An 18,339-nucleotide genomic window follows, 5' to 3' on the forward strand; every position below is an offset into this window, starting at 1 on the left:
ATAGTTGTGAATTCTGTAAATCTATTTTTAAAAAAATTAATACAATCTTAACGACTATCAGAATACTCATGTAGTACACAGTTACACAACTCTAATGAAGTACCAAACACTTGTCTTTCTTCAACCATTGTCCTATCTTATTTAGGTTTTCATTTTCTTATTAGATGTGTTTTCAATGGTTTATGATGTAATAAAATCTCTTTACCTCTTCCAGTAATTGGTTTGTCTCACTCAGAAACTGAACTACTGTCGATGTTGTAAAAAGCAAGGGCATATTCTTCTGAAAAAATAAAGGGAGCATGTATTTTTATTAAGTAGATGATATAAGCACATTCGATCTAATGTTTCCAATAATTTTGAAATAGAGACAATTACTTTCCCATTTTATACATCCAGAAATATGCTAATAATATTTAAGACACTTGATGAAATACATTCTATTAGTAAATGTCAGAGACAGAATTCAAATACTCGACAAACTTCACACAGCATTCAACAAGAAACAAATAGCACCAACTTTCCAGGGAACAGTTGTATGGTCTCTACGACATCTTAGTAATCATTTTAGAAATGAATCTATCAAATTTTTAAAATAGCATTTCAGAATATTCCCCACTCCCCTTTTTAAGTCAAAGTCCTTAGAGGTAGCTTGGAACGGTCAGTCTTAGCATGAACAACAATGACAACAACAAAAAGACCTGGAAGCTTCATGTGGCTTGTATTTCAAGTTCAAATGGAGCCCTGACAGATTATATTGAAAGGATTCTGGTGTTGAAAAACTCTGGTAACTGGAAAATAGGTTCAGTCAGAAGATGCATCATGGAAGAAAGAAACCAGTATACAAAGTAATGCCATCTATTGCTTACTCTGTGAAGACAGAGGTTGATTTTGGGAAGTTTAGTAGCTCGGGAATGTTAGATATAAATACCATGTTCAATAGCCTTAGGGCATGGCTGTTGCTTGCCTACCTTTTTCATAATAATCGTAGACCATGACCGGGGCTGGCTGAATGTTGAACACAAGGTTGCTCTGCTCAACAGAAAAAGTGAAACTGTGGGCTGTACCAAAAACCTGTAATGACACAAATCATAATTACATTGTAGCAAGTCTGAGAAAAGATAATCACTGAGAAAATTATCCCCAGAAGTTTATGATCTACGTAATTAAATAAATCTAGGGTATGATTCACTTACATATTGGCAAAATAATGAGTTGTTAACCTTAAATCATGTAAAATTTTCAGTTCCTTTGCTTACATTGAGGTGAGAGGAATTTAGCTGGAAGTCTTAGAGGAATGTAGGCATTTATGTGAGTGGTAACGATACACATAGAAAAGACGTCTCTAAACTGCAAGCCACAGTTTGGCTTTTCCTGAGAAAAATAAAAATAGAACTATCCTATGATCCAACAATCCCATTTCTGGGTATGCATCCAAAGAAAATGAGATTAATATCTTGAAGAGACAGCTGCAGTCCCATGCTCATTCTTTCATTATGATAGCCAACATAAGGAACCAACCTGAATGTTCGAAACAGGTGAATGGATAATGAAACTGGGGCATATATATATATACAAATTATTCAGCCTTAAATAAAAAGAATTTCTGCCATTTGCAACAACACTGCCAAACTTGGAGGAAACTATTTGGAGTGAAATAAACCAGACACACACAGAAAACACTGCAGGATCTCACCTGTAAGTTAAATCTAAAGTTGAATTCATAGATGCAGAGAGTAGAACGGTAGTTATCAGGAAAGGGAAAATGGGGAGATGCTGGTCAAAGGATAGAAAGCTTCAGCTGTGCAGAATGAATACATTTTACAGATCTCAGATACAGCAGTAGCCTACAGTTGACAATGCTATACTGTATATATAATATTCCCTAAGGGAGTAGACCTTAAGTACTTCATCATGAAAAAAGAAGAGGTAACTGTGTGAAGAGAGGGATGTTTTAGTCAGCTATTTCACATATAGTCACGCTAGATAACAATCAGCTCACTATATCAAAACATCACACCACACACCTTCAATAGACAATTGTAATTTAAAAAATTATGGCAAACTTTGTCAGAGTTTAGTCAAATTATAAAATAATTACACATCTACTCTGTGACCAGACTGTGTTTGATAGGGAGAGGAAAGCTATCTAGTCACGTAGCCAGGGCATATATGAAATAACCTTAGAACTAGCAAGGAGAAGATGATCAGTGGGATAGAACACTGGTCATCCTTAATGTCGCTTAGTTTTTTCCTTTTACAAATCCTATCATATCTATAAGAAGCGGAAGCATCCAATCGTCCTTGGAAGGAAAAAAGAAAACTTTAAGGAAAAAAATTATTGCTAAACTTACATTTTCCAAATAGAAAAGAACATGGCCGTTCTTGACTTCAGTCTTCATCACTTGGCCCTTGTTTTCAAGCTTTGAAGAAATTGTTAAGGGAAGATAGAGAATAGATATTAGAACAAATGACAGCACCACTGCAGTACTGAATGTCCATGCTTTTCCGTGTCAGGTTCTGTTTTATGGAACATTCCTTGGTGCCATGATGTTTTCAATAAGCACAGGTAGCAACTAAAGAAAAATATATGATGAACCGTGGGAAATACTGACTGCTACTTTGTACGAATTAAATACACCAGCTCTCCAGTGTTAGCGTAAAAATATAAAGGTGAATGTTGAAGAAGAATTCTATAGTTTTGTTTTGCTAAACAACTGCTAAACAAATATTTATTTTATCTTTATACTCTATGGAGCTGTCTTTGTGCTGACAGATTAGGCTTCTTTTATTTACCTCTTCAATGGATGACATGGCTGGAGTAAATCCTGATAGCATTTTTACGTCTGTAACCACAATACTGGATTTATTGTGAATTCCAGTATATCTGAAAATTTTAAGAAAACACTAGTTTAGATATCAATTTAAAAAAGTGACTTATCTCATAATGAGAATGCCAGGTGGATAAATACTAATTGGCTAGAAGTCTGGAGGACAGGTAAAAGCCGAAGAGAAAATTTGAAGAAAGTCATTTTCAAGCATCTATGAATAGGCATGATCAGAATGATAATGAAAGAGATGACACATAGCAACAGAAATTGGAGCAAATAATGAATTATCTGACATGAAATCTCCCCCAAATCCTGGTCTTAAGCTTACCTGCAGTCTCAAAGTTTGAACTGATAAACAAAGCTTCTAAATCTATATTACACATACTTAGGTTAGTGTTAGATTTGCTCAACACTTAGAGGACATCTTTGCTTACAAGGTGGTATATAAGCAGAATTATAGAGTAGACATGTCTCCAAGAGATCTTCTAGCTCGGTTTCCTGCTTCTGGATAAGACTATTGGGGTATGAAGTTAAGAGTTCCATAGTTCATCAGGGCATGGTTGCTCACGCCTGCAATCCCAGCACTTTTGGAGGCCAAGGTGGGTGGATCACTTGAGGGTCAGAGTTCAAGACCAGCCTGGGCAACATGACAAAACCCTGACTCTACTAAAAATAGAAAAATTAGCCAGATGTGGTGGCGCACGCTGGTAATCCCAGCTACTCGGGAGGCTGAGCCATAAGAATCCCTTGAACCCAGGAGGTGGAAGTTGCAGTGAGCTGAGATTGTGCCACTGCACTGCAGCCTGAGTGACAAAGTGAGACGCTGTCTCAAAAAAAAAAAAAAAAAAAAGAGTTCCCCAATTCATTGAGTTCTTAGCCCTGGAGCTCAAGAGATTTTTATTTAGAAATTCTAAAGAATATCTGCCAAACTAATTTTACTCAATGTTTTCCATATATTAACTAAGGCTAACATCCTTTAGCATCTATAAATCATGCTTGAAATCAAGAGGATCATTTTGTTTTTCTATTCTGAAAAGTAAACATCTAAAATTTTACTCTTTACAGTTATAAAATAAACATTTGTGGGCTTGCTACTATATGACCATGCATGCTTGTCTTGAGAAGGAAATATAGAATCTCTGTTTTTCAAAACTAGGAGTACTTCCATACAACAGAATAGAAAGTGTCATTGGAATATCAGTGCAGCCAAAGCTTTCAAATCATGCTCACGTAGACTGCATGTTATACTTGCCTCATTTTAGCTCTGATTTAGCTGAAGATGTACTAAATTGTGGTGTCCGGACAGAGGGCTAAAAAGTGACTGTGCTGTAGAATTGTCACCACCAACATGAGAACTCATCATATTACCATGATTTATATTTTGTGATTTCACTACTGCTCAAACTTTTTAAATATTTTACCATCTTGCCCACATGGGAGTTACTATCAAGATATGACACTTACTTGAGGGTCACTGTGAGGTCAAAAATAGTCTGGAAGATATCCGAAGAGTTCCTTACTATTTCCAAGGAAAGAGAAAATCCAGAAGCCTTCTTAGGTAGGAGAACATTGTACTTAAGGGTGGCCTAGAAAGGATAGCAAATTATAAGAAAACTCATCCTGTATTAAGAATTATACAGGCTGACTACAGTCAATAGTAATGTAATTTTACATTTTAAGATAACTAAGAGTATACTTCCATCATTTCTAACACAAAGGATAAATGCTTGAGGTGATGCATACCCCACTTGCCCTGATGTGATTCTTACACATTGTATGCCTGTATCATGCACCCTGTAAATATTTACACCTACTATGCACCCACAAAAATTAAAAATAAAACATTTTTAAAAAGAAAGAACCTATTGCTTATTTCTATTATTAATGTAGTTTACATCTTTATCATCAGGGAATCGGGTTAAATTCTTTAGTTTTCAGAATAATGTAATTTAAGGAAGATAGAATACTTTCTAATAGCAATAATCCTCAAGAAACTTCGACAACTGAGTACCTTTTCATAAAATAACTTGCATTTTCGGCTATTGATAGTGTAAATACACAAAACAGTCAGATAACACTTCACGTAGAACTGAACAGACAGTCTGACTCTTTTACTGGCAAACACTCATCACCCTCTCAGGCAGATTTCTGTTACCTGGATAAATGTACAACCGTGTCCTTCCACATCTACTGTGTATTCTCCAGGTGCCTTTGTTAGTTCTGAACGTTGGACCAGTAGGCGGTTATCACTGTTAACCTGGAAAATCTCACTGGATCCTTCACGGCTAAAGGTAACGCTGTTTTGATTCTTAGAGAAGGTTAGCTTCATGTAACGGGTTATGGCAAGAAGACAAACTGGAGTTTCCTGCACAGAACAGCACAAGCAATGATCCAAGCTCAGTTATGACACAATATTGGTCATCATTTGACCACGGACTTCGTATCAATCCTTAGAAATGTTCCTAAAACAGGTCAGCAAAACACCAAGAAGCAATATCCTGAATGGTAGGAAAATATACTTGCTTGTGCAAATTGTTTCCACTTAAATTAGTTTTCTTCAACAAATCTTAACTGTGTTTTTACTTTCTAAAAATTTTTCATAAAAGATAGTCTCTTTGGTTAAATGGTGTCAAAGCTTTTCTAAAAGTTAAGGCATTACATAAGTCAGCGGCCCCTGTGGCTGCCATGGAGAATTCTTTTTTTTCTGCTCATCTTCAAAGAAGGGAGGTCAGAATCAGGAAAAGATCTTTGGAAATTCATTCGTATATGGTTTTACTCAGAAACTAAGACCAAATACAAAGAGAAATGCAGATTTTTCTCGTGGAAATAAAACTATTTTTTGTGGGTTTTTTTTGCATTTTCAATTTGTTTCCAAGCAAGGAAAAACGTCATTGTTTCTCATACCCCCCATTTCTCCTGTTTTCCTTCTTTTCATTTGCTTTTCCCAGTGTATAGCCCACAGAACTAGAGACAAAACTTTCTTTTAGGTCCATATATAATTTGAATATAGTATCATCATATGTCTAATGTACCACCAAGAGTGGTGCTTATGACAAAAATATCCTCTAGACTTATTCTGTGTTTGCTGTGTGAATGAAGATACAAATGGTGACAAATTCCTGGAACAGGGGGCCTCATTTCATTCGCTTCTACTTAGAGGTTTCCTAGTAGAGTGCCTGATACACAATAACTGGCCAACAAATAATTGTTGAGGAAATAAAATAGGATTAATAATATCCACGATTCTTCTTCTCAGAAAGGATTTGTTGTGATATCTTTACTATTAATATCTCACTCGTCATAGAGTTACAGCTTCTGCACTAAACATACTGCTATTAATATCAGGCCTACATGAATCACCTGGGTAGAAGAAAAGCCTCCATGGGAATTCATCTGTTGGGCAAGCCACTGCACAATCTTGCTGGCATAGGTGAGGTCAGGAATTTTCCGGGAAATGACAGCCAACAGCACATAGCAAGTCTTCTCAGTCTCAGCAGAAGGTGCCCAGGGAATAAAGGATGGAAATTCTTCTGTCTTGGGTTTCCTTTTTCTTTCCCAGTAGATGACATTATCTGAGAAAAAGGAAGAATTTTCACATAGTCTGTATAAAAGTCATGGGTTACACATAAAGAAGGATGCAAATTCCATTCCCGACCTCTGTTTGTGCTGAATTGCTCCCCTCAAATTTATATGTTGAAACCCCAACTCCGAGTACCTCAAAATGTGGCTGTATTTGGAGATAAGACTTTTTAAAGAAGTGACTAAGTTAAAATGAAGCTTATGGGCCACAGTCCAATCTGACTGGTGACCTTATGAGAAGAAAAATTTTGGAGACACAAAAGGGAGAGCAGGGCTGTGCACACACACAAAATCTTGTGAAGATGAAGGGAGAATGTGGTCACCTGCAGGTGAAGAAACCACACTTCCAACACCTTGAACTTAGACTTCTAGCCTCCAGAAGCGTGAGAAAATAAACTTTTGTTGCTGAAGTCATCCAGTATGTGGTATTTGATGACAGCTATAGCAAATTATTACAGCCTTAAATAGCAGCTTTCTAAGTAGCAGGTGATTAAGCTTCCCCAGTAGTTATGATAGTCTATGGCTTGGTCACCAGGCTTGACTCCCCTCACATCACTCATTTGAGAGGAAGTTAGCATAAAGCAAAAGAGGAAAGTCTAGAATATGCAGTGTTCTTGAAAGGTATAAAGGCCACTGATAAATTCCATAAGAGAAATAGAAACACACTGGTGAAGAGGGAGCTCCTATGTGACTGCTTAGAACGCTTCCTCACTGTGCTCCAAGATCACCCCCACTAGCAACAATGAATAATAACGCTTACTTATTTTTGTGGCAGATTGATCCAGGGTCTGGACTAAAGATTCCACTTTCTGCTCTTCTCCAGCTAAGGCAAAAGTGTAAGCTAGAATTGCATGATTGTAGCCATTAGTGACACCACTGTCCAATGCCTCTTCAAGGCAAAAGAGTGCACTTCGTAGAGCAGGAAACTGTTGGTCAGGAAGTAGAATCATATATTGTAAACTGATAACCGAACATTCCATGAGCTTGCTGAACATTTAAACTAATCATTGTTTATAATATATATAACATATCCTCAAAGTATATTTTATATACAAATCCATTTATATATACACATATAATTTATCCTTCAAAAATATCATTAAAATAAATTCATAATATCATTATTAGTACCTAAGCAATAATTTTCTTTCTTTCTTTTTTTTTTTTTTTGCGATAGGGTCTCGCTCTCAAGTCTGGAGTGAGTGGCATGATCTCAGCTCACTGCAACCTCCACCTCCCAGGTTCAAGCAATTCTCCTGCCTCTGTCCCCCAAGTAGCTGGGATCACAGGCATGCACCACCAAGCCCAGCTAATTTTTGTATTTTTAGTAGAGACAGGGTTTCACCATGTTGGCCAGGATGGTCTTGAACTTCTGACCTCAGGTAATCCACCTGCCTCAGCCTCCCAAAGTGCTTGGATTATAGACATGAACCACCATGTCTGGCCCAATAAAATTTAGTAAGAAAATGGCAGTTTTTATATCTGATCAGTGATATTTTAGTTATGAATGTCTTCTATGTGGCAAAGCATCCAAATTTATCATAGGCCCAAGAGTTTTTTTTTCTAACGCCTAAAATAGAGGCTTACATTTCTGAAGATAATTTTCAAGGTATACTAATGACCCTGACAATTCCTAGCATCTTAGTTCAGGAATAGATTTTGGAAATGTAACCTATGGATTGGGAGGTGGCGAGGGTGAGCCACACTGGAGTTGAAAATGTTTACTCACTGTTGAGAGAGAAACAGAATACTAGGCTATGGCTTTACTTAGAGCAGAGGTTCTCAAACTGAAATTCATGGCTGAACTTCAGGAGAGATGTGAATGCCTGCAATTGTGTGAATAAGTCGTTTTTGTGTGCATATGTGTATTCTCCCTAGAGAGAAACTCAATCCTGTTTTTCAAAGCTGTCTATGAATAAAAAACAGTTTGAACAGCATGAATTTAAAGGGTGATAATAAAGTAAATGTTATCTCGGGATTTCACCCAGTCTTAGAATCTCAAGTGACTCTGACTCTACAGTCTATTTAATGTGCATTCAGCTGACTGAAATCAGAAGATGATGGGGATCCATACAGTGAAATTGAGCCCGGCTTCAAAGAACATCCCAACAACATATGCAGTGAGTGAAATGTCCTCTTCATCTCCACCCTGAAAACAAAGGAACAATGAGTCATTCGGGACAGCAGAGCACAAAATAACAAGTATTCTTTTGAAGTAAAACTAGGTAGGTTAAAAATACTGGAACAAATACCATTATTCATAAAAACACCCGAACATGTGTAGTTTTTAAATTAGATGGTTAATAGTCATACTATCTGAGCAAGAATCATTCAGATTCTACGCAATAACTAAATCATAATTATTAAGTTGTTATTATTATAACAATTAATTTCACGTGTATTAAATAACATATATAATCGTATTTATGCAGCCTGGTGTTAAGCATGCATTTTAAGGAATTCACAGGACTCTATTTGTCTCCACTCGGTATCAATCTGAAGAAAGCCAACAAAGAATTTCTAATGAGGTGAAGCAGAAAGTTGCTGTGAAGATTCCTGGAAAAGCACACTAGAAGGTCAGCAGAGTCAAGTCTCAGATTGTTACAGTGTAAAATGAGAAACTCATTTTAAATCACGTGGTTTGCAAACTAACTGTGCATAAAAGTCCCCTGGGGTACTTAAATCAACCAGCATCTACACAGAGACTCTGATTCAAAAAACTCGGAAATAAGACAGCGAAATGCATTTTAATGGGCGCTCTAGTGATTCTGATGGAAATGGCATTCAGAATGGCATTTGGGATCTACTGATCTTGTACAAGCTTTCCGTTTTATCTATTTAAGCAAAGGACAACCCCTCCCTTCTTCAGAAAAGAAATATTTCTGAGAAACCAAGTGTTTAAGACGCAAATAACAGCATATGGCAGGCAATAACATGAGGCACGAGGACTCACAGTACATGTAAATTACAGCGAGTGGTATCACCATTCCTCTGCAGTGTAAGCTTTTATTTTTCCCTTGCATTTTTATTTCTCTCAACTCATAACACACCCACCCACTCACCCCCCTAACACAGATATTTAATTAATGAGAAAATACTGGGGAAGGTCAGACAAACTGAAGCAGTAATCAGCAATGATTCGCCAGTAATGAATCCAATAAGAAGAAAGATGGGATGTGAAGATGTTTTGGAAGAGAACGTGGGAAAGTTTTTGATTTTTCTACCGAGGAGCAAGAGCTCTTCTCCATCAGGGCCCCCCTGTTGTAAGGAATAAGTTTGGAATAAATTAAAAATACCACAAAACAATTTGAATACAATTTGCATGCAAATTAAATATCATCGAGTGTCTGTTTTCATTCATATTTTGATATGGATTAGATATGCATTCTGTGTTTCAAGAATAGGAGTGATAATTAAGAGGAAGGATGCTGAAGAAAAGCTCAGGGTATTTCAGGGGCCATTGGAGCACGCTAAAATGCCATGATAGGAGATTTTGAGCATCCAGAGGGAAAAATAGGACAGGAAAGGAGACAGAAGATGGGCTGGAGGTGGACAGCTATCTGCAAAGAAAGGAAGTTGGAAGCGAGGGATTTACGTAAATATGGACAGGAAAACGGTTGGATTCTGCCAAGGATATAATTCACCTCATTTGTACTTTGGCCCTGGGGCAAGCTTGGCCTTTGAATTTTTCCTTGAGAGGATCTTAGAAAAACTTGCTTCATTGAAACAATGTGAACTACTAGATACTCTCCCCGGAACTTTCTTGCCGTCCATGGACAAGAATAAACTTTTCTTCCTCATATACTCACAGCCCCCGCCCTTTATACATTGACTGTCTCCAAATTTCTGAAAGTTTCTTTCCTAGGTTCCCTTTCTCTCTCCTCCCTTCTATTGCTAGTTTACTTTCTGAAGAGGACTGAGACCCGGGAAGGACTAGAGGCTGAGTAAGGCAGACAAGAGGCTCAGAAGGAGTCACATCCAGGCTGTGGTTAAACATGCACGCAGTGGGAATGGTGCTGCTGACCAACCCACCACAGGCCCAGGACTGCAGTGGCTCAGAAGGCTTCATATTCACAGGAAGATTATTCATATTCCAGATCAGGAAAGCCAGAGGCAGGGCAAGGCAGGCAATGCCCAGGAGCAAGGAAAGCCGGGTGCTGCTCCTCTCTCACCTCCCAGGCATGGTTGAAAAGCTGGCCATCATTCTTAAAGCAGCCGTTCGTTTTCTGCTGGCTTGAAAGCCAGATTAAGGTCTGTTTTTGAACATTTTCATCAACGAATACATAATTTTTCATTCTCTCCAATGTCTTAAAAGTAAGAGCACTGAGCCTGTAGTACAAATCACCAAAGCAAAAGTTAGATAAAGAGGAAATGGCGATGTTAGCAATTCCACATGTTCATCACCATCGTTCTCTTTGGGTAAGGGATGCATTCAACTCATCTGCTGTAAACCATCTTTATTGATAGTGGCTCTTTCCTTTGGGTCAGGAAAATATTATGACTAGCAATAAGTGGAAATTAGAGTAGGTGATTTTCAGCATGTTTGCACCCAAAGGTCTTGCTGTAAGCCCATTAGATTACCTATACATGGAGGGAGAACTGATGTAATTAGGCATTTTGGGTTCTTCTAATTTCACTTTCCTGAATCTACAGGGGACTCTGAGAAACATAGAGTAAGACACGCCCTCTTCGGTGGAGTTAGCCAGCTGTGCCTGTGTACGGGCTGTCATGAGAGGATCGGACTGCTGAGTAAATCATCACGAGACTGAAGGTATATTGTTGTATTAGAATTGGGATCACTAAATCTTTAGTTTTATCTGTTTCTCCTCTGTAAATTGACTTTGAAACCCACTTTGCTTCTAAATCCCCACTGAACTCTATCCTCCTTCACCTCCTTGCAAGCCCTCCTCAGGTAATTTCTATATTACATAAAATAAAATTTTTATGTCTCACCATATGCTTCCTTTCTGATTCTGCTGCCAAAACACACTATATGAACCGTCAGAGTTCTTGAAAGATAACTGCCTTTGATAACCTAAAATAGAACATTGTAGGAAGTTATTTTTTAACCTAAGAAAGTCAGAAGAGAAAGAAGAGTGCAGTGCAAGCCCCAGGTTTTGGTGTTAGACAGACACAAATCACTAGGATGATCATTTCCATTTGAACTTCTGAAACTCAGTTTCTGTATTCATAAGGGAGAAAACATAACTCTTACTTTATAGGATTTTGATGACAAGCTAACACAGATGGATATGTCTGGCTCAGTAATTGCCTCATCATTGGTACCTACTAATTATTCAGTATATTTCACCTAAGGTCCTTTTACTTCAGTGTTATCTTTCTGAGAAGAAAAACTAAAGAAGATTATTTTATGCTCTTGGACTTTTCCTTAACCTCACATTTTACAACACTGGCCCTCTTTCTGTATACAAAACCAATCACTTCATTGCAACAGACCACAGCTGAGCAAACAAATACAGACGTTGCTAGATGAACCACTGGCAACAACTCTTAACAAAAACAACAGCAATCACAACAACAAACAAGGTAGCTTGCAAAATACCAGGCATTAAAAAAAATTGAGTGCATAGCTTAAAACTCTGCAGCTGCAAATGATGAAGCTAGCTGACCACACAGATTTTGAAGTCAAACAGAAAACAGAGCTAGGACTGAGAGTTCCTAGGTTCAGGTTCACTTTTCTTTCACCAGACTATTGCATAAACACAGCTTATGACATCTTTGTATGAGTAACAATTGATTTCAACCATTATGGGCAGAAATTACTTAAATCTTCTCACCGTTAGACAAGAGAAAGAAAGCCTTAGATTGAACTTCCTCTGTCAGTTGCTCAGTAGATTTCAGGTAGTCAAGAACGTAAGTATCAGATGCCAGCAGGGCCACATTCTGCTCTCCACTTCCATAGGGCATTTGCAGAACAACCAGATTCTGCATGGCAAGTCCTAGAATATCTCCTAAAAACAGGAAAAGCAGAAAGCTGTATAGTTTATAGTTGCCATCTCAGCATTAATAACAACAGACAAAAGAGGCCTAGTGGAATAGGTAACATTTAAAATTGAGTCTAAATGGTGGAAACAAAGACAGTTTTATGAAGCAATTTGAAAGAGGAGATAGCCATGAAGGGTGAAGTTAAAGTGCTATGAAAAATATTTCTGAAAATCTCATTACCAGAGAGAGGAGGAAGTTAGGAGAATGTGTTTGCTTGTTTGCTAGTTTTTTTTTTTTTCTTTTTAAAATAAACCAATCCTATGAATTACAAAGTGTAATCCATCCCTTCCAAGAGATGTTCATGTTAATAACAGACAAAGAAGCTTGCCTTTTGTAGCAACAACAAAAAATTCTCCTTGTACTGAGAAAACTCCCAACATCATTAACAGGCAAAGTTAATTCTGATTCTCCAAGAGGTGAATTTCATATTTCAGATTAATGATTATAAAGAACCTCTTGCTTTCTGAACGCTAGTTACCATCTACACAAGCTAGGGTTTCCTGAGAATATAGGTCTGGAAACGGTACTGTAATCCCTTCAGATCCCATCAGGAAACATAGAGGGTGATCTGAACAATAATTCCCTCCAATTGATAGCTTAGGAAAATCTCTCTATTCTGTTATTTTAAGGATTTTTTTAAGACCACCTCAACCAAGATTTTCAAATCATTGTGAAACAAAACATTTAATCAACTTACCCACAACAGTGAAAAAGCCTCTGGCTGAACCTTCTACTACATCGTTTGGCAAGTCCAAAACTCCCTGCTTGGAGGCTTTGGCACCTGGAATGAAAATATTGATTTAAAAAATGTGATGACTTCTTTATATCAGCAGATTTGGGGGATACACGTATTGGAAGTAAGATTCCATTACTTATTTTTATTTTACAAGTTGTTTATTAGAGGAGATGAAATTGGAGTTCTGACCTAGTTTAGGATAACAGCACATTCAGAAAATGGCATATAAATCTGTGCATTAGATCGTGGCCCCCATTCTTCACTGGTTTAGTGCCTGAACTATTTATGTATGAAAAAAATGTAAAAACTACACTGACTGTAACACATAAAACAACACACGCAAAAGGTAAAGCTTGAAGGCTCTGATGAGGGAGTATAATCAGATCAGCATCAATCAGGTAAAATAATACTCCTCATGGCCATAAAACCAGAGACTGAGGGGCAGGGGCAGTAACGTATCTACGGGTTATTTTATCCTAAGACTACAAAAGCAAAGATTATATTATGTGCTATTGGGCCTCAATCCTGATGTCCCATTGTCCAATATTGTGTGGCAACCATATCATAAGAGGAGCTAAGAATACACATGATGAAAAAAGAAAATAGATTGGGGCAGACTAACATCAAAAAGTGAAGTAAAAACCACCTTCTGAAGATGCTTCTCGATGGCTAAAATTATATCATCAAGATAAAGCATGAAACACGAGAATCCTCCATGAGATATTTAAAGTGAAATCACAGGGCACATGGACTCATCCTCTTACCTTCTGTACAGATAAGGAAACTCTGGGTCCTTTCCTTTTCAATACCTTCAGGCTGTCAAAGAGTAACACAAACAAGCACGGAAGAATGAGTTTAAGTCCTCTGTCCATGATGGAAAAGTGATTAAGCACCAGCTCACTTAAGCATGGCTGGTGCGAGTTTATCCCTGAGAGAAGATCCAACTCATGGTCCCCTTCTGTTCATATCTGGAAGGCATGGGACGTCACCAGCACCCATTTTAGCCTCTGCGTTCTGTAACTTGGACAGGCATAACCTTGATGTCATTGTGGGACACTCTCAGCTCCTCTGATCCTATATAGCATCTCCAGTAAACAACTAAAAGTGTGGAGCAGGGATGTGCCGAGCGGCAAATCAAGAGTGTTCCTCTGACAAGTGCTGATTCTTGTTGAGGATGACGGGAACTGCACGGGAGTGTAGGACAAGTAGATTTGTCTCTTGAATATGAGAATCGGAAAAATAGAAGGAAGAGAAATAGGTGTACAGGAAACATCTTGACTCAGAAACAAACAAAAAATTGTTAAGTCTGTTTCAAGTGTTAAGCTTTACTATCCTGGGTGAGGTATTAATTAAAGAAAGGATGAATTTTATGCTGTTTTAATTCATTTAAAATGGCATGTCTTGTGTCAAAAGTAAATGTTGTCAACTAAGTCTCTTCAAGGAGAATGTCTTTTAAGACAGAGCCTCTTAGATGTCTGTTTCTTTTCAGGAAAAGCTTGACAGTTTGCATATCCATACCTCTACCAAGAAGCTTTTGACCACAGTGTCTTTCCAGTTTAGCTTTTGCTGCTCCATTCCTTCATTTGGACAAGCACTGCTTTGTTTGGACTCAGCAACTACAGTAATATTCACTTTACCTGGAAGACATTCCAAAATGTAAATTAAATTGATCATTGGTCCCTTCTATAATGAGAAATAACTAGAGTCTGTGAACCATGTCTTGAATTGGATGAACCAAATTCTATCGTTAATTTGATGCTTAGAACAAAATAACTTGTTTCTTTTCCCTCCTAGATACAATGTGGTATCTTCCATTTCACCTCTTCCTTGATTTCATGATTCCTTATATTAAGTAAATGATAAATTTACTTAATTAAAACTTAAGGAATTTTAGGAAAAGTAACATTCTACAAAGTCATCTGAGTCAATTCCTTGATATTGATTGTTTATAAAGATTACTTATGACAATATAGGCAAATAATGTCAGCTAATTAGGGCTCCTAACTTTTCCCAAGATCAAACAAACAAAAATAGTAAAATATGATATAGTAGACAGGCACTGGGATTGAAATACTGTCCTAGCAAGGAATTCATTGTCTTTAAACTTCCCGATTTCACATTACATAATTAGAGCTGATCTCCAGTTTCAGTTTCCTTGCTTGTAAAAATTAGAGGATTGAAAACAATCATTCTTTAAAGTTATTATTATTTACATGACTATACATCAATATATACAACCAATATATTGTTCTTATTTTTTGGTGTGTTTGATTTGTTTCTCTGTCTCAGAAAGCTTGTTATTTCACTCTTAACACTGTGTCTTCAACTTAATGTCATAAAACTATACAAGTTGGTACAGAATTCTACCTCAATTGCCACGGTAAGATTTTGAAGATCTTGTGCGGTAGAAATATTGAGAAACTTCAAATCTAATAGAAAAATAGTCTGAGAACAGCATCACAACTGAACTAAAATAATCTCATCGATGTATTATTTGCTGTTAAAATAATACAACGAATATAGGACATTAAATAAAGAAAATTTGAATGACTATTTTTTAAAAGTAGTGATTAAAAGTATCACACATATCACATCTAGCATTCCTTGTTTACTAGAGTTTTAAACGTTTTCCATTCCATGTATTTTCAATATTTCAATAGGAGACAAGTTTATTTTTCCATCTTGCAGATAGCATAGGCACTAAATATTCTCAGTTTTTTATCTCATTCCAATCATTTAGTGATTTTGGTATCCCCGTGGCACATGTAGTAAATTTACAAACCTGACAATTACCTAATTGATCATTGTAATGGAGCAGCAAGTTTTGTGAAGGTGGCCTGGGTTCATGATGGTAGGCGAAGGAGCCAGTGAGAAGTCAAAGAATTAAGGTGGCATTAATGACAACATGGCCTTTATTTGGGATATGGCATATTCCAAACATATAGTCCACGATAGGTCATGCAAGTTAGCATTTATATTGTATTTTAATTGCATTATGCTCTTGTAAAAATGAATGGTGGTTTTGCACTACACAACATTGACAACCAGAAATTAGATTACTATAGATTAGAATTTCTAATGGAGAATTTACAACAAGAATTTTAAAAATGTAAAAGAGAAAATCATGTTTGTATAGACCATTTAAGGAAAATAAATGGATACAATTAATATGGGCTGGTTTTCCATGAGCGACTGGTGTAGACAGATAGCTGCTTACCCAATTTCTTAGGTATAATAGTCCAGACATTTGTTTTCCTCCCTCCAGTTTGGATAATCTCACTGCCATTGATTTTCAGGGTGTTAATATTTGCTTCATAATTCTGAGACTCCTCCACTTGAACAGAAATCTACGAAAACAACCATGGCAATGAGGATGGCACTGGAACACACATCACTATGAAACGCCGTGCGCAATACACTGTTTAAACCGTCACTGTGAATGAAAGCAATTCTATTTGTTTGAAGAATATGGACCTAAGTCTCATACCTTTATAGCAGCATTTTGCATTTGAGAATAAAGAGAATATGGAAATATTAAGAAATATTTTAGCTTTGTTAAATTTTTGCCTCCAGATCAAAGAGAACAGCTCACCTCTACACATGTATCCAGGTAGTTGAAGATATTGACAATCAAATCAAATTGTTCATTTTGAACAACCGAAAAGGGTGAGGCAATTTCAACAAAGAAAGGTTGGGAGACTTCTAGAGTGGTTGTAGAGGAAACACCAAATCCAACGTCGCCATTCACACAAAAGCCACTTGCCTCCCATTGGGTTATCGTATCAGGAATGGGGAATGAAAGATTGGCAGAGCCTGAGGAACTGGAAGAAGAGGTTATCGGTAAAACAAATCCTTTGTCTGAACCAAGAACTTAAAATTAAGTGTGAAGCAAGCAGAAAAGTATTGACTGAAGCTCAAAAGTGAGTTATATTGTTTGGATGGGGCATTAGATAAAAATAATGAGAGCTGGATTTTTATAAAATTTGAGTATAGAAAGGTCATGTTTCTTTAAACACCACATTATGTTTTTTGTTTTTTGTTGTTTTTTTTTTGAGACAGAGTCTCTCTCTGTCACCCAGGTGGGAGTGCAGTGGCACGATCTCAGCTCACTGCAACCTCTGCCTCCTGGGTTCAAGCAATTCTTCTGCCTCAGCCTCCCGAGTAGCTGGTATTATAGGTGCCCACCACCACACCCGGCTATTTTTTTGTATTTTTAGTAGAGACGGGGTTTCACCATGTTGACCGGGCTGGTTTTGAACTCCTGACCTCAGGTGATCCACCTGCCTCAGCCTCCCAAAGTGCTGGGATCACAGACATGAGCCACCATGCCCGGCCCACATTATGTTTTTTAATTGGGGCAGCTTAAATCTGTCTGCATAAAATAAATAGAGAAACTCTTGGTGAAGGGAAAACAATGCTAGAGAAAAAATAAAATGTGTGATCAGTGCATGCAAATCGATGATATATATTTTACAAATACGATACTGTTTTATATACCCAGGAATAAAAGTGAAGAAAGAAAAAGAAAATAGAAATAAAGACACATAGGAGAAAAAATGGTTAAAACTCACTCGACACCGACGAGGTCCCATATCCATGTCTCTGGGAAGTTCGTTCTTACTGTTTGAATTATAGCCTGTTCTACATAGTCAGCATTCTCCTCTCTGAGTTCACCAGCTAAAAAAAAAAAAGGAAGAAGTACCTTATTCAGACCTTGGACTCTGCAAATTATGGTCTATATATTATCAGGGTGTAAGGTCTCCATAAAACACCTCACTTTCCTGTATCACAGTCACTTAGTATGACTGTTTTCGTGTATCACCATACATTGCCTGTTCCTATACACAGTCAGTTACCACATAATGACACTGTGATCAATGACAGACCACTTAGACTGCAGTGGTCCTGTAAGATTATAATGGAGCTGAAAAAGCCCTACCACCTATTGTCATCAAAGCCACCATAACATTGTAGTGCAATGCATCGGTCATGGGTTTGTGATGATGCTGGTATAAACAAACCTACTGCACTGCCAGTCCTATAAAAATATAGCAGAGAAATTCTGTGTAGTGCGTAATACTTGATAATGATAACAAATGACTATGTTACTGGTTTTTGTGCTTACAGTAAACAGTATACTACACTGTTTACTGTTTAGAATGTACTTTTTCCTTATCAAAAAAAAAAAAA

General features: G+C 37.3%; 1 protein-coding gene across 1 annotated transcript in view; it reads right to left on the reverse strand.

Annotated features, from left to right (window-relative positions):
• The window catches only part of LOC105541986 (ovostatin homolog 2-like), a 69,521-nt gene that overhangs the window by 13,322 nt on the left and 37,860 nt on the right, over positions 1 to 18,339 (reverse strand). Inside the window, exons 18-35 of the mRNA XM_011983312.1 lie at positions 17,721 to 17,826; positions 16,742 to 16,970; positions 16,367 to 16,496; positions 14,668 to 14,786; positions 13,914 to 13,965; positions 13,111 to 13,194; positions 12,206 to 12,379; positions 11,361 to 11,442; positions 10,580 to 10,736; positions 8,482 to 8,556; positions 7,168 to 7,333; positions 6,189 to 6,400; positions 4,984 to 5,193; positions 4,293 to 4,414; positions 2,794 to 2,884; positions 2,352 to 2,420; positions 969 to 1,071; positions 206 to 280 (exon numbers count right to left, since the gene is read on the reverse strand). Of these exons, the coding sequence (XP_011838702.1) occupies positions 228 to 280; positions 969 to 1,071; positions 2,352 to 2,420; positions 2,794 to 2,884; positions 4,293 to 4,414; positions 4,984 to 5,193; positions 6,189 to 6,400; positions 7,168 to 7,333; positions 8,482 to 8,556; positions 10,580 to 10,736; positions 11,361 to 11,442; positions 12,206 to 12,379; positions 13,111 to 13,194; positions 13,914 to 13,965; positions 14,668 to 14,786; positions 16,367 to 16,496; positions 16,742 to 16,970; positions 17,721 to 17,826 (2,234 nt within the window). The 3' untranslated portion in view covers positions 206 to 227. The remainder of the gene's footprint in view (positions 1 to 205; positions 281 to 968; positions 1,072 to 2,351; positions 2,421 to 2,793; positions 2,885 to 4,292; positions 4,415 to 4,983; positions 5,194 to 6,188; positions 6,401 to 7,167; positions 7,334 to 8,481; positions 8,557 to 10,579; positions 10,737 to 11,360; positions 11,443 to 12,205; positions 12,380 to 13,110; positions 13,195 to 13,913; positions 13,966 to 14,667; positions 14,787 to 16,366; positions 16,497 to 16,741; positions 16,971 to 17,720; positions 17,827 to 18,339) is intronic.

Source organism: Mandrillus leucophaeus, unplaced genomic scaffold, assembly GCF_000951045.1.
Source record: "Mandrillus leucophaeus isolate KB7577 unplaced genomic scaffold, Mleu.le_1.0 Scaffold249, whole genome shotgun sequence".
NCBI lineage: Eukaryota > Metazoa > Chordata > Mammalia > Primates > Cercopithecidae > Mandrillus > Mandrillus leucophaeus.